Genomic DNA, 17,372 nt, shown 5'->3' on the forward strand with positions numbered 1-17,372 from the left:
AATAAGATGAGCTGGCTCAAATTCGAAACGTCGGTGGTCTCGTCGAGTTGAAGGCTGAATTTCGTCAGGCTCGCGACTAAATCTGCAACTAACTGGGTGAGGATGTCGTCGATTCTGCATCTGATGGTATCATTTGAGAGTGGAACGAGAGACAACTTGTTTTCAGCAGCTTTTCCCAGCATGATGTTGGCCATCTTCAACGCGGCCGGTTTGATGAGTGTCTCGCCAACGGTGTACAGTTTGCCCTGCTTTGCGATCAGGTGCGCAACTTCATACGACGCGGTGAGGATCGGTTTGTCAATTAGAACGAAGCCGAGAGTGGGCAAGGTAGCACTTGCGTCGAATCGGACTCTTCAATTTGAATTCATCCAGCGTTGCGTCTTTGTACTGCCCCTCACCATGCAGTTTTTTGAATTCCCGTAGTTTTGCTGGTGCACGGCTGGAGTTGCTCATCTTGACATTGCAAAGCATGCATTGACGCTGACTTCCATCCCGTTCCGTCAAACACGTGAACCCATACCGCACGTAATCCTCCAACCACTTCCTTTTTTTGCTCGACACACTGGGGGGGGGGAAAAAGAAAAAAAAAAAAGAAAAAAGGAACAAACTGATCTTAATTGAGTTGGGGCAAATAATTATATGACAAAAATTTTAAAAAAGGAACATGCTAAAATATAAACAGTACCCCTCTGAAAACTGAGAAATTTTAACGAAGAAAACATAACTTATAGTTATGATGACGGGATTTATTATCTACTCAACTCGATGTCACCTCAAATCCCCTTATAATATTACATAGAAAACTGCGAATTGTTAGTTTTGAATTGCGACCAAAGGAGTTATATCACCTCCACCTAATTTTCTGAGTAATTCAATCATATTTTATAATCACCATCCACTTTTGACTTTAATATAACTCTGAACCCACCCTGCATATCCACAAACATTTTCAACCTACTTTTCAATTAATCAGTAACTCCAAATTAAGGCGTGACCAATGACACATGGCACACGGCAAGCTAATCGAGGCTATTCACTGGAATTTCCGAACACCTGCAAAGTCCAAAATCCAGTAAGTAAGTAAGCAAATAAGCACCATCAACAGAATAATTAGCAAGTTGCTCATTGATTCAACTTACTACAGTCAGTGTGAAACAACTTATCTTAAACACAGACCAGAGAAACCATGAATGCGATGGGAATACAATTACAAATAACATTTCCATTCGTTCGTAACATACATAGCAAAATAATAATAATATTAATAACAAGTGTAATTACACATAGATTCAAAATTGATACAGGAAAAAAAACAAAAAAAAATGCAATGCATTTCGGAGGACCTCCGCCGAACCCCTGAGACTGGCTCACTGAACCTCTGGGGTTCGGTCGAACCAAAGTTAAGAACTACGGACCTAGAGCAAAAGAGGGAGAACAGAACAGAGAGAGGGTGAGATAGAGCGGCAGAGAAGGATTTTAAGACCCGTGGGCTGACGCCGTCTGGTCCAGTTGCAGAATCAGTCGAGATTTGACAAAAACTTCTCCACCTTGTCAGGAGAGGACACAGTCCAGGAGCAGCTGTGTATGACTGGGTATGGTGGGTACAGAGAGATGGGTTTGGGACACAAGAGTTTGAGGCATACACAGAGTTGGGGCGTTCAGCTTTTTCACGTGCGGTGTCAGCTGTGTAGCCATTTGAGGTAAGGGAGGGGATGGAAGGGGAACAAACACCAGAAACAGATTTGACCAGACACCACCAGGATTTGGAGGAGGGAGACAGGTTTGAGAGTTCAGTCTTGAGAATAGAGAGATATTGTTTCCTGGCTCTCCTGAGGGTAGACACACATTTGTTCTGAGCTTTGTGAAAGGAACTGAGATTGCCTTCAGTTGGATGAGCCTTCAATGAGGTGAAGGCAAGTAGTTTCATGGCAACTGCCTCACCACGAGCTTCAGTGTACCATGGATGGGAGGAAGGGTATAACAACTGAAGACAGTTGCAGAATGATGGAATACTGTTCTTCCCTCTGGGCCGGTGCTCCTGCCTCACACCGAACTCTGCTTCACGCTGTTCAAACCAAAGCTTTCAGAATCATTGGAATATCCCGCGATGAAGCCAACTCCGAGAGCCTTTCACTTACTAACCGCAGGCAGGTTTGGTGGTCTTTCTGTCTTCCACCGACTCCTCTCCGGCCTTGCTCGCCCAGCTCTGTCTGAGCTCTGTCCCCCAAATATTCCTGCAGGTCGCACAAGATCTGCCAGCAACCCTCTTATGGTTAAACTGCCAAAATCAAGACTCTATACTGACCTTCACTCCTTCATTCCTCTTTTCTCCTGCCTCTGGAACAGACTCCCTCACTCTCTTCAATCCCACTCCTCCCTCCAGGTCTTTAAAACAGCAGTTCACCACCATCTCTCGTCTTCCCCCATCCAAAACCTTGATCTTTTCTACCCCCGCTAATTCACCACAGATCCACTTTAATGAAATACCAAGTTCTTTCTTGGAAGTCCTTGAAGTGTCCTTGTGTTTTCTACTTCTCCCCACCCCCTCCCCCCTTCCCCTGCCTCCTCCCCCCCAAACCCTCTCCCTCCCACAGATCTCCCGATGTTCCTGCTCTCAAATGTTGTGTTTGTGTGCTTCCCCATCTCTCCCCATCTTGTCTACCGCTCCCCTTATATGTTTTATGTGTCTGTGATAATTTTGTGATAAATGTTAGCTCTTTCACGAGCCTCGATCTTGTATACAAACCAAAAAAAAAAAAGATAATGGGATAAATCTGTGCATGAGAGAGAGCAGTTTACTTTGGAAGAATTCCCAGCAAGAGTTTATGTCAGAGGCAGTGGAGATGGGAGACCAGTCCAGATGATTGATGGCTGCTTGAAGACCGTGCCAGTCAGCCTGAGTGAAACGCCAGACTCATCGGCACTGGGGAGGCTCTCTGAGAATGGCCAGAGAGATGTCTACTTTTACAAGCAAATTATAAGAACAAAATGGAGCAGAGGAAGAGCAGTAGACATTTGCAGGGAAGTTTGTCATAACCAAGTCGAGAAGAGAAGATACTCCATTGACTGAGATCCGGGTCGGGAAATTGACAGATTGTGTCAGTCCCAGTGAGTCACAGAAGTCCTCTGCTGAGGTGCCATGGCTGGTGTGAGAGGTACGTCCACACCCAGCCAGCTGGCATGATGACAGTTTAAATCACCACATATGAGCAAGAGAGAGAGTTGGGATGAGTGAATAGAAGTTGGTCCATGTTGTCAAACAGGGATATGTAAATGGAGTCATCACTGTTTGGAGGATGGTACAACACACATATTAACAAGAGGTGGGAGCGGAGGGAAAGCCATAGCCAGAGGTACTCCTGGGGGTGAGGTGGAGATAGGGCAGTGCAAGGAGAGTGAGGAAGGGAGTTTTTGATAAAGATAGCAACCCCACCACCAGGACGAGGCTCAGGTCTATCATACCGGAGGAGGGAGTAACCAGGGAGAGATATTAAGGAATCGGAGACATCTTTAAGGAGGAAAGTTTCTGTTAAGCAGATCAAGTCTGGTTTGTGAGAAGCAACCTGTATGGAGAGATCAGTCAGATTTGAGCGAAGGCCCCGGATGTTTGAGGTCCATACCGTTAAGGAAGAGGGAGGGGGGGCATCGGGTACAGGACACGGGAGGGGAGGTCGGGTAAGATGAGGGGTGAGAGGGGAGGTAGGGAGAGCTGTTGATCGTGTGTCAGAGATTGCAGAAAAGTTGGGAGAAAGGGAAGGATGAGGAGGAGAGAAGGTTTGATGGTGATGGAATGAGGTGCAGTGAGGTGTTGTTTGAGGAGGAGCAGAGCAAAGTAGAAGGTTGGAGGAGGTGGAGGTATGTGATGGAAGGGAGAGGAGGTGGGGAGGAGGCAGCTTTGAGGAGGAGGGGGGAGGGGGGAGAATTGGAGAAAGATAGTAGGGGGGTGATTAGAATGGGAGTGTGGGGAGTAGTTTTGAAGGGGAGGAGTGAGGGGAAATTTTGAGGGGGGGGGGGGGTGAGGAGAGATTTTTGAAGGGGAAGGATGAGGGGAGATTTTTGAAGGGGAGGAATGAGGAGGAGATTTGAAGGGGAGTGGAGAGGGGGGAGTTTCGGAGGGGTTGGAGCGAGGGGGAGTTTAGGAGGGGAGGGGCTTGCCGTGTGCCGTGCGTCATTGGTCGCGCCTACTTTGGAGTTACTGATTAATTGAAAAGTAAGTTGGAAATGTTTGTGGATATGCAGGGCGGGTTCAGAGTTATATTAAAGTCAAAAGTGGATGGTGATTATAAAATATGATTGAATTACTCAGAAAATTAGGTGGAGGTGATATAACTCCTTTGGTCGCAATTCAAAAACTAACAAGGTGGAAGAAAAGTCGATAAAGGGGGCAACAGCACACGTGGGAAGGGCCCGCGAAGAGAGAAGGAAACTTTTCTTTTTTTTAACGTTAGACAAAGGGTAAGATGTTCGGGAAAGTTAGGTGGAGAAGAGATAATCAAAGAAAAATCAAATACAATGAAGGAAAGAACTTAAATTCACAAAACACCGACGGGAAGAAGGAAGCCTCAAGGTACCAGGCCACGCACGCGGTGCGAACAGAAAACGATTAATTACAAACCAAGACTAACTAGAAACACACAGTAACATATCTATCTATATATATAAAACACAGTGTGTGTGTGTGTGTGTGTGTGTGTGTGTGTGTGTGTGTGTGTGTGTGTGTGTGTGTGTGATGTTACCGATAGACTCCTAAATGGAGGCTCACGTGCTTGATATTTGGCATAGACATGGCCATTGAGCCTGGGAAGAACATGGCCTACCTAAAAAAAAAAATTCATAATATTTTTTTACCATATTTTTACCTCAGCGCATTTCAGCAAGGAATATTATACACGGAATCTGACCGGTGGCAGAGCAGCGCGCTGATTCGCTCAGAGCGATCACGTGATGTTCCATCCCTGCCGCCACGAAGCGAGTTGGTCGAGTCGTGCTAACCAAGATGGCGACACGGCGGCTTCACTTTTCACTGAGTACGAGCGTTCTATATATTTTCAATTCAGTGCGGCCGACTCCCTCACATACTTGATTTGTGGCATAGACATGGCCATTGGGCCTTCACCGTGTAATTTGTGCGAGGCTTTTGTCCGAGTGAGCTCGAGTCGAGAGGGCGAATGTACGGGTTGGGAATGTACGGGTCTCCCTTCCCCCGCCGGGCAACGCCGGTACTGGAGGGCGTCACAGGATCGGTGAGTCTCCAAAATCCGCTTCGTGCTGTTGCGAAGATGCAGGACGATGTCGCGATTGTTGTGCTGCTCTCCGACCATGAGAACTGCAACGTCATTGTTGACTGGCCCTCCCCTTCCCTCTCCCCCCTCCCCCCTCCCCCCTCCCTTTTCCCCCTCCCCTCCCCCCCTCTTCTCCCCTCCCCCCCTCTCTTCTCCCCTCCCCCCCTCTTCTCCCCTCCCCCCTCTCCTCCCCTCCCCCCTCTCCTCCCCCCATTTCCCTACCCCTTCCCCTCTCGAATGGGAAAATACTTAAACTTTGATGACGTGGAGATCGAAGTACGCTTCCACACTAGGGGAACCAGAAGCGGAGGTCCAATATTCAGTATTCAGTCGCTGTACTTTTACTAAGTAATAATATAAATAAGGAAGTCCTGGGAACATTCTCTCCTCTCCTTCCTCGTGCCCACATCTCGTCCGACCAGTTGAAACATTCAAAACGGCTGTTGGAATAAATTTCGCCGATTTTCTCAACTTCAGCTGAAACAGAGACTTGAACCATCCCAGCGACTGTGATTGTGAATTAGAGTAGAGATAAAGCCGTGAGGGAGTCTCAATGGACAGGCTTTCATTTCATTTAAAATGCATTTTGTTCTATAAACAGTAACTTTCATTGAATTTTCTTCCTGTTTTTTGCAACCGAGTCTAGAGCCAAGTTGGAGACTGTGAAAAATGAAATGAGATGAGATATCGAATTAGAGTTGAAATAAAACTGTGAGAGAGCAAGCCACTGCAGGCCTAACAAAAGAGGCCTCAAAGCTATGCGAGGAAAGAAAATGGTGGCGATTTGTTTTTGAAGCACCTTCCAGAGTGGGTGGAGCTACTCCATCAATGGGGGAGGCCAAACACATGGACAGACGCACAGACGTGATCACCGACAGAGAATATTATACAGATACACATAAGGAAGGCTGCTCCCCCAAGACCACCGGCAAAAATTAAAACACCCTTATCCACTAAATGGTGTCATGCTGACCATATGTAGCAGGTCTGAATGTAATTGGCCCAGAACAGTAGGAGTAGCGTCACAAACAAACACACAAACATACACCGGTCTGTGAATTAAAGTAAGAATACTAGCAGGGTACGTGACCGGTGATGTCCTAATCCTGTTGGTATTTTGAAGAAATCGAATTTTGGTTTTTTCCTATTTTTGTGTGGGTGCAAAAAACACTTCCCTCCACCCACAAAGGAATGGAGTCGGGGATCATTTAATAATACCTTTCACATAGCTACAAATGCTTGGGCACGACAGAGCAATTTTTTAAAAATCCAACCATTTTTTTCTTTTAGAAAATTTTCAAAACCAGTTTTTTTGCCCAAAACACTCCCCAGCACTCAATGATGGACATCTGAAAGTTTGACAAAATCCATTGGGCCATCCCAGAGAAAACTGACACAGACAAGCCTCTCATAGTATAGAATTGCAAATCTGGGTCCATTCTACCAACGTGCTCTTTCCACTACCCCTCCATCCAGATTCCGACAATATCCCTTCCCCTCCTCCTCTTCCCCTCCCTCATCCCACCTTTCCCCTGCCCCCTACAACCCCACCACTCTCCGGACTCAAACCCATCCCCGTCGCCTCCCTCATAACCTCCACCTCCTCCCTAAGGAAAACGCTGCCTCCTCCTCTTCCTCTTCCTCTTCCTCCACCAGACTCCCAGCCCCATCCTTAACCGTCTGGCGTAATCAGCAGGATGTAAATATGACAATGACTCTCAGCTATGGACTTCTTGTGACGGCCGCATGGTGGCTTCGCAAGCTTTGTTGCCATGGCTTGCTCGTCTGGGGCATGGTGTTAGCCATACGAGCAAAGGGGAGATGCGTGCATTAATTTCAGCACATTGGTATGCTACTGGATTCACACCTATAGCTGAACAGTGCTGGAGAACATGCCAAATTTGTCAGGAGCATAACCCAGGGAAAGGCCCAAGGACTACTGTTGTGGAACACCCACCTCCAATGGGCCCTTTCGTACATATACAAGTGGATTTTGTTCAAATGAGACCATGCTGTAGATACGAATATATACTAGTTGTAGTTGATATTTTCTCCAAATGGGTTGAGGAATATCTGTGTAGAAATGCAGATGCAACCACAGTAGCCAGTTATTGGCGTAGTCGGCAGGATCACAAACCCATGAGGAGAGAAGGGAGACTTAAAAGGGCTGCGGCTGGGTGACGCTAACAAGGACAGCCAGCTGGAACAAAGATAAATCCCCTATTTTCCGTGTCTGCTCTCACTGCAGGTCATATGCCCGTCTCCGACCTACCGGACAACATGATTCTAAGTGTTCAGAGTTGAAACATTTATAAGGGCAAAGAAAGCAGGTTAGAATCCTGTTGCCTTTGCGAAGGTTTGGAAAAGGGGAATTCCCAGACAGGGAACCCAGAGTCCCCAGACAGATCTAGAGTGCTGATGCATTCGAATATTAAGAGTGCCAGCTGGATTGCACTGGGTTAAAATCCAACTAGCTGGAGGTCTCGAGTGTTGGAGATTCGAATGTTGTTGAGAAGCGGGTATCCAGGAGTGAACTTCCCCTCTGTGCGCACAGTGTAATGTCCTACTGTGCCCTTGCATGACGTTAAAATCCTCAGAGGCACAGAGAGACAGTATAACGTCCGAGTATGCTCTTGCATGGGAATGGCATTCCCAGAAGTATAGAGGATGGGTTATAGCGGTTTCGGATGTTTTAAATGTTGGACAAAATAGTTTTGTGTATATGTGTAACAGTCTGCATGTCGTAAATTGTGAAATTTATAAAGTATTGGCAAATTGTTTTGTTTGGTTAAATTGGTGTTTGCCCTGTTTTGTCATGTTGTTTGGTGCAACAGCCAGTGTGTTGTAAATTATGAAGCTTGGGAATGGGCAATAATCATGGAAGTCGGGCCAGGTTGGACCCCCCAATAGAGGAACTTGTGCTAGGTAAAAAACCACCTTTAGAGGCCATTTTTCCCCGCAAAGCGGGGGTTGGCCTTTTTTGGGTACCGTGGTTGTTGTTTTTTGGTCCCCTTTTTGAAGCAATGTTTTACGGCCGGATGCCCTTCCTGACGCCAACCCTTTTTGTCGCCTTTTTACGACAAACAGGGAATTACCAGTGAACTGGTACTCAATTTGCCGACCTCGGAAGGATGACAGGCTGAGTCAACCCCCCTGGCGTTAATTCAGCGATCGACCGGGATTCGAACCCAGGATCCTAGGATCCTAAGCTGGCACCCTAGCCGCTAGCCCAACACCAGGATAGGTAGATGTATGATAATTACGGGTCGGAGTCTGCAAGTGATGAAATAATGGCCTGGCGAGAAGGGGTTTTTGGGAGTTGGGCAGCTGGAATATTGAGATAGATATTTGTAGGATTAGCGAATAAAATAGTTGTAGTAATACTGATAAAATGTAGAGCAGCTTTCTTTTCGGCCTGTATTACAAAAGTCACTTCTGTAATGATTCCCAAACAGTACCTGTCCATGATGTACTGCACATCAACAAGGAAATTGATAATCTATGCAAAATTGATTTTGAAGATCTGCAAAAAAAATTATACCTCAGTACCCATATTTGGGTCATCGGGCGTGCCTCCTGTAACCATAAGCAGACACCTTCCTCGGGAAGATTGATAGTCATAGCCTAAAGAGCGAAAAGCTGATTATCCGCATACATGAGTCATGTATCCCTTGTATCCCTTTATCCCTGGTGTTGGCTTAGCGGTTAGGGTGCCGGCTTGGGATCCTAGGATGCTGGGTTCGAATCCCGGTCAATCGTTGAATTAATGACAGGGGGGTTGACTCAGCCTGTTCATCCTTCCGAGGTCGGCAAATTGAGTACCAGCTTGCTGGGATGAATGATCACGGTGTGTACACCGTATCCCTGCGCATCGTAAGAGCATGACCAAGGGTTGGCGTCAGGAAGGGCATCCGGCCATAAAAACATTGCCTCAAACAGGGAACCATGATTGTCATGGGGCCCGCAAGGCTAACCCCTGCTCTAGCGGGGAAAATGGCCTTAAAACGATCATTCATTCATTCATTCATCTATCTATATATATATATAAAAGAATGTTTTTGTTTGTTTGTTTGTTTGTCTGCACGTGCTAATCTCCTGAACGGTGAAAGATAGGAGGAAACCTCTAAAACAAAAAATGTCGGGACAGGCCCCAGGAAGGTTATAGGCTAGGTGGTGAGGCCGGTCAAGGCCACCTCAGCCGGGTTGGGCCCATTTCGCAATTAAAAGCTGAGCTGAATTATAGTAGTCGATCTTCTACAGCTGCGAGTAAAAGCTGAATTATAGGAGTAAATTCGTTCAAAAAGAACCAGGGCAACGCCGGGTGCATTCGGCTAGTATATTAATAAATGCTCAATAATGAATTGTCATTTATGGATGGACGTTTTTAATTATGAAATACTATTAGTTCCATTTATCTATCTATAATTCCAGTAATCTCTGTGTGTCTGTGTGTCTGTGTGTTTGTGTGTTTGTGTGTTTGTCTGTGACCGCTGTTTCTCGACAACCACGGGTCCGATATACTTGAAACTTGCCAGGTATATTGCTGGGGACCCGAGGATGTGCCTTTTCAAGGTTTCATATTAATCGGACAAGTAGTTACCGAGCTATGGCGATTTCTTTACCAAACTCCGCAAGCCGTTCGCTTTGGACCAAACCATTTCATGTAAATAGAGGGGGGGGATTGTCACCGTACTCGCAAGCCGTTCGCTTTGGACCAAACCATTTCATGTAAATAGAGGGGGGGGGATTGTCACCGTACTCGCAAGCCGTTCGCTTTGGACCAAACCATTTCATGTAAATAGAGGGGGGGGATTGTCACCGTACTCGCAAGCCGTTCGCTTTGGCTTTGCGAATGGACCAAACCATTTCATGTAAATAGAGGGGGGGGATATAATTTTAGATATATATATAGTACGGGCATGCCCTAGTATTTCTAATGCTACGTACGAAAATGCATGTAGAGACTGCTAAATCCGTTTTAATTCTCCACCTGTGTGTTATCGTGTTTTGACCTTGAGTAAGTGTTTCACTCATCTCTTCCCCCCCCCCCCCCCCCCCCCCCACCCCACCTCCTCCACAGTGGGCAAGCAGTAAATCTCCCTGGCTTTCCAAACTTTGTTTGCACATAACATTCTTATTCAACTGGCAACTTTAATTAAATAAGTATTATGGCAGTGCAGACCACCTTTGTGACGCATTAACACTTTGTATCTGCCTGGCAACACATAGGAGTGAATGTTCACATCCAAGCCCACTGGATTTCTGGCCTTTACTACCAAAGTCCTATTTAATTTTGTTTAACCTTATCTCACCCCTGTAACTGCACCATTGTTCATGACTAGCCAGAGCTGTTTCTCATCACTGAACCCACTTATATCCAATTGTGTATATAAGGCAATAACCAAGGCACCCATCCAGAAGAAGTTTCATGCTTTCAGTGTGTTACGGCCTCTCCATGGATGCATGTTTTAGTGTATCGACTCTGAATTAATAAATTTATTATTTGAACCGTATTGTGAATTCTTCCACACCTTCTTCCGCCTAGTCACCGACTGAATAAAGCGTTTTTATTTAACCACATTTGGGCAAAATAAATACTGCAATTAAAATAAAACCTACTTTCGATTACTACCAACCTGAGTTTTTGCTGCCATGTGTCGTGTTAAAATCTACCCCTTTCCCTTAAACTTCCTCACCCTCTCACCTGAGCAACAAGTTCATCAATATGGTCAAAAGAGGTCTGGCATGTGTTCAGTTACCAAGTTTATTGTAGATCGCTCACCAAGCGGCAAAGAACAAAGCAGGACAACGAAAAGGGAACAGCAGAAGAAAGGGGAAACGCCAACAGCAGGGCGGAGGGATAAAATAGACAGGCGGACAAACAGGGGATGGAAAAAACGATAAGAGGTAACAAGATGGCATCCCAGCGAAAGTCTTTAAGCATGGAGGTCAAACACTATTGGATGGGCTGTATGAATTATTCAGGCAAATGTGACAAAATGAGGATGTTCGAATCAACTGAATGACATGCTAATTGTTACCATCTACAAACGTAAAGGAAATGGGTCTAATTGTGGAAACCACCGTGGCATCTCCCTGTTAGCCATCACAGCCAATATTTTGACCATTGACCAATGTGATGGTGTCACCTTGTGGCCTCTCAACAAAAACAGTGTCTGAATCACAATGTGGCTTTAGAAATAAACGTGAGACTATTGACATGGTGTTCGCCACCAGGCAGCTTCAAGAAAAATGTATCAAACAAAATGTCGGTCGATACACTATTTATTGACCCAACAAAAGCTTGCAACACCGTGTCAAGAATCCCTTTGGAAAATCAGCAAGTCCCAGACAAATTTGGTAATGTACTGGAGCAGCTACACGATGGCATGTATGGGCATGTGTGCAGATGGGCAGTTCTCCAAACGATTCCCTATAATGACTGTTGTGAAGCAGGGCTGTGTGATTGCCCCAATTCTGTCATTTTGTTCTTCACGGTGATGCTAAATGAGGCCTTGCGCAATTGCGGCAATGTAATTTGCATTATATTTTGAACATATGGCGGTATTTGCGATATCTTAAGGCTTCGTACAAAAAAAAAATATATATATCTATCTATCTATCTATCTATCTATCCATCCATCCATCCATCCATCCATCCATCCATCCATCCATATATATATATATATATATATATATATATATATATATATATATATATATATGTATCAAAGTCCACCAATCAAAGTCGACTATGGCATATTTGCCTACAGTGAGGATCAGCTTCAGTCACTCGTGGACAGTTTTTATACTGCAGCGAAACACTTCGGACTCACTATTAGCATCAAAAAGACTGAGGTTATGTCAGCCCACACCTAGTTCGGAGAATGTTGAGCCATGTATCTTCGTGGACGGTAAACAACTGAAGAACACCGATGCTAACTCCAGGGAGTGTTTTGGGTGATTGGATCAGGAAATCTCCATTCGTATAACAAAGGCTAGTACATCCTTTGGCCGTCCATACCACCGAGTCTGGAACAGTCACAACATTAAAATTATTACTACGAGGTGTGTTCAAAAAGTATCCGACCTTTGTTCATAAAAAATACTCGTATCCAGATACAACAAACTTACACTAATCTCCTTCAAAGTAGTCCCCTTGGGCTGCCACACACTTCTCCCAACGGTTCTGCCACTGTCGGAAGCAGCGCTGGAACGCCTCTTTTGGGATGGCGCGCAGCTGGTCCGTCGCATTCCGCATGATGTCTTCTCTGGACTGAAATCTGGTCCCTTTCAAGGGCATTTTCAGCTTGGAGAAAAGCCAGAAGTCACACGGAGCCATGTTGGGAGAGTAGGGAGCCTGACGAAGCACAGGTGTGTTGTGTTTGGCCAAGAAACTCTATCAAATGTGAAGAATGGGCGGGTGCGTTATCGTGATGGAGCTGCCAATTGCCCGCTGCCCACAGGTCCGGCCGTTTGCGTCGCACAGCGTCACGAAGGTGACGCAGAACCTCTTGGTAATACTCCTTGGTGATGGTTGTGCCGTGTGGTGCGTACTCGTGATGAACCACGCCACTGGAGTCGAAGAAAACGGTCAGCATGACTTTGACATTGCTGCGGACCTGCCTTGCTTTTTTTGGCCTCGGGGATGTTGGATGCTTCCATTGTGATGACTGCAACTTGGTTTCTGGGTCGTACCCATAAACCCAGGACTCATCGCCAGTGATCACTGTGTTGAGGAAGCTGGGATCGCTGTTCACAGTCTCCAGCATGTCCTGTGCGATCTCCAAACGGAGTTGCTTCTGCTCAATCGTTAGCAGCTTTGGTACGAACTTCGCTGAGATTCTCCTGAAGCCCAAATCCTCCTTCATAATGGAATGAACGGATCCAATGCCGACGCCCACCTCGTCTGCAAGTTCTCTGATCGTGATTCGACGATCCTGCATCACCAGGGTCCTCAATTGGTCAATGACGATCTCATTTCGGGATGTTGAGGGCCTACCCGAACGTGCTTCACTCTCCACTGATGTGCGGCCATCTTTGAAGCGGTTGTACCACTCCTTTATCTGTGTGGTGCTCATTGCTTCGTCCCCGAAGGCCTGTTGAATCTTGCGGATCGTTTCCACTTGGGAATCGCCAAGCTTTACACAAAATTTGATGCAGTAGCGTTGTTCAAGTTTTTCCGTCATTTTGTCAAAAACGAAAATCCGATGGCGCTCACTTACACTTCCTCACTCATCGGCGGTCTGCCGTCGAATGACAGCTTCTGCAGGTGGGAAAAAATTCACGCGTGCGCATTAGGATCGCCTACATACATGCACCAATCAACGCCTCCCTAGCTTCATTTGTTTACGCACGACAAATTAAGGTGGCATACTTTTTGAACACACCTCGTAAAATAGCGGTCTATAGAGCTGAGGTTCTGAGTACATTGCTGAATGGTGCTGAGTGTTAGACAATCTATGGTCACCACAATTTGTCAGCTGGAAGCCACACATCAATGATGTTTACTGAAAATCCTGCAAATAACGTGGAAGGAAAGAGTTTCCAATGTGGAGATTCTAATTAAATCTGGCTGTGTATCGGTGGAGAGCATCATCAAAAAACGATGACTGCAATGGGCTGGCCACCATGCTAAAATACAACAAATGCAATCAGCTGGCCACCAATGAGCGACTTAAGGATCCCGAAACAGTTATTTTATGGGGAACTGGTCGTGGGCAAACGTGGCATTGGGAAACCGAGAAAGCACTACAATGATTGTCTACACGCTACATTAAAAAGCTGTGATATCGACCCGGCTAAGTGGGAACACCAAACCGCAGATCGCTCATCTCAGAGAAAAATTGTCACCAAAGGTGTCAAAAATTTGAGGAGGTGAGAAGTGAGCATATCCATTAGACCCAATTGAGGAGAAAGAATCTGGAACAAGTGGCATCGACCAATTCCAGTGTGACACGTGCAGGAAACCTGTGCAACTTCGGCTGGCCTCGCTGCACATTCTCTTGCACGCCACAGGACGTAATAACCCAACAGTCTTCGTCGGACTTGACGTGACTTCCATGATCATGCAAGTACGTGACACACGCTCTTCAATACATGAACCATTAAAAAGCAGAAATCCAAAGCACCAGGTGCTATGCTTTTTTGTACAATTATAATCTTGTCACAACAGAAATAAACCAGGAACATGCATGCCGTTTCCAAATATTCCAGAATTGTAGGCAGTTTCACTAGCTTATAACCCACATACTAATAAGTAAAATAATAATAAAATATGGAAAGCATTTGCCATGAGTGGTACACATAGAAAGAAATTATCAAGTACAATATATTAAAATATACAGTCGTGGACAAAAACATTGGCACCCTTGCCATTTTTTCAAATAATGCACCATTTCTTCCAGAAAATTGTTGAAATTAAAAAATCTTTTGGTATCCACATGTATATTTCTTTGGTTTGCAGTGGAACAAAAACAAAAACAAACAAAAAAAAAATCACAAAATCTTATTGTTCCACACAGAAATCCTAAAATGGCCCAGACAATATTATTGGCATCTTACAGAAGTTGTTAGAAATATTTAGATTTCAAGCAGGTGATTCTCCTTTACTTTGTAATTGAACGCACCTGTGGTGAGTTCCAAGTGCCTGCAATATAAAAATCACTCATTCAACCAGGTTGAATCGAGAAAAGGAGGCGTCACTCTGCTGTTTTGTGTCACTGTGTGTACCGCAATGAGCATGGAGAAAAGAAGGAAAACCAGAGAATTGTCTGAGGAGGTCAGACACAAGATTGTAGCCAAGCATGGACAATCTCAGGGCTACAAGTCCATCTCCAGAGACCTTGATGTTCCTGTGCCCACCGTACACAATGCCATCAGGAAGTTTAAGGCCCATGGCACTGTAGCTCACCTCCCTGGATGTGGACGCAAGAGAATGGTTCAAGACAAAACACTGGACTGTTCTGAAGTGGCCAGCAATGAGTGCAGATCTAAATCCCATTGAATACCTGTGGAGAGGTCTGAAAACAGCAGTTGGGAGAAGGCACCCTTCAAATCTGGGAGAACTGGAGTAGTTTGCACAAGAAGAGTGGGCAAAACTGCCAGTGCAAAACTCTCACAATGGTGCAAGAAGGTCATTCATTGCTATAGGAAGAGCTTGACTGCAGTTATTTTGTCCAAAGGCTGTGCTACCAAATATTAAGCCTTGGGTGTCAATAATTTTGTCAATACCATTTATTTTTATTTTCTGATTTAAAAGGATATATTAAGTACTGAATCAAAAACAATGCTTCTGTAATATTAACAGTGAAATAAAGAATTGTGGAGACTAAATTCTTTCATCAATTTCAACTTATTTTTCGAGAAAATTTTGAGTTATTTGAAAAAAGTGCAAGGGTGCCAATATTTTTGGCCACGACTACATATCTGGTGAAGATATTGTAAACAAATATAATAAAGTAAGAATGAAACAAAAGCACAACATAAAAGAGAACAGCACTTGGTAGAGCACATATCTCCGCCAGGCTGAACAGTATCCCACTGATAAGCTGAATGCATCCGGACCTGAACAAAGACCTAATCGGCTTGTTCTTGTAACCTACCCAACTCATCCACCAAGTTCTGTCTGAATCTGTCCACAACTCTTTGAAACATCATGTTATGTATCGTTTTCAGAACAATCTCACAATGGTGAAGAATCATTTACAATTTATTAAAAATTCTCACAGCCAGATCTTCATCAAAATTGAAACAGTTAGTCCTTGTCAAAAACACAACCTGCCTACCAAGTTTCATCTAAATTCATCGATAAATGTTTGAGATATCCTGCTCAGAGGCAGACAACGGTGAAAGCATACCATCCGTCCATCTTCAGTGGCGGAGGTAATAAAAGGTGAATCTGAACAAAAAATATAAAATTACATAAGATTACCTTTTGTATACTGCGACGAAGTCGGTTGCGACACTCGACAGAGGACTTGTATTCCAGGTTGGTTTTGCTCCATTTCAGTTGCATATAATCGATTGCTTCTGGGTGTCTCTTCACCAACGGTGTACATTTCATGGAAAACTTTGGAAAGGGAATAGAAACAAAAATAGTTACACATTGTAGATATATAATTTAATCGTGGCCAATGTTAATGATGTAAACAAACAAATGCAATAATTCTGAAGATTTTAGCAGTGCTGTTACAAAGAGCCAAACCTGTAGGTGGGATTAACTTGCTTGCTTATTAGTCTCCTACCGAGAGGGGACTATAGGTTTTCTCTCCGTCTGTCCATCCATCCATCCATCCATCCATCCAGCCAGCCATCCCACCTGTGGTTTTCTGCGTTTTTCCATACCCTTTAAGATATTCAACTGAAACTTGGTACATGGCTTTATTATGACAAGGTACAGAACACGTTTCAGTTTTGAGGCATTTCGCCAATTTTTCAGTTATGCCCTTTTTGAACTTTGAAAATATCACATACTAGCCAAAGTGACCAGTATTGCCCAGGGAAATGCAATGCAATGTGTATCGAAATATCAAGTCAGAATATAAAATATCTTGGTAGCCCAGAAGCAGATCACTTGCATGCAAAAAAACCGAGTAATTGACATCAGTAAATCAGGCCGTGTAATTTCCACAGAACAGACGGAGAGGATTAAAGGTGGGGGAGCATGAACACAGTGGTGTTGTAATAAATCCAGAGGTGCAATGCACAATAAATGGTCCTTTCCAAAGCTATTTATTTTAGCAGGAGTGAAGCCACCAGAAGTGCCCCAGTGCGCATCTTATGGTGCCGATCTTCACGATGTAGTAGCTTAAAATTATGAAAGCAACAAATAGATCATACAGTGCCGATTTTCATGATGCAGGAGATTAAAGGGCAATTTTCCATGGAGTTAGACTTTTTGGACTGAGAAAACATCATGTATTACACATGGGTCAGTTTTCCAGACTTTTCCCCCTTACACTTTAACATATTGAACTGAAACTTAGCAGGGTACATTTATTGCAAAGCAATTCTCTCTCTTATTATTCTGTCAAAAATCATTATTAGAAATCAATTAGTCAGGTTGAATACTTATGTAAATTATATATT

General features: G+C 44.6%; 1 protein-coding gene across 2 annotated transcripts in view; it reads right to left on the minus strand.

The window, feature by feature from the left end:
• Positions 1-17,372, minus strand: part of LOC137422978 (uncharacterized) — a 244,669-nt gene that overhangs the window by 142,218 nt on the left and 85,079 nt on the right. For both annotated transcript variants that reach the window (XM_078774865.1, XM_078774864.1), the window contains exon 2: positions 16,216-16,353. In XM_078774865.1, the coding sequence (XP_078630991.1) occupies positions 16,216-16,353 (138 nt within the window). The remainder of the gene's footprint in view (positions 1-16,215; positions 16,354-17,372) is intronic.

The sequence above is a fragment of the Myxine glutinosa genome, chromosome 3 (genome assembly GCF_964187855.1).
Source record: "Myxine glutinosa chromosome 3, kmMyxGlut1.1, whole genome shotgun sequence".
Lineage (NCBI taxonomy): Eukaryota > Metazoa > Chordata > Myxini > Myxiniformes > Myxinidae > Myxine > Myxine glutinosa.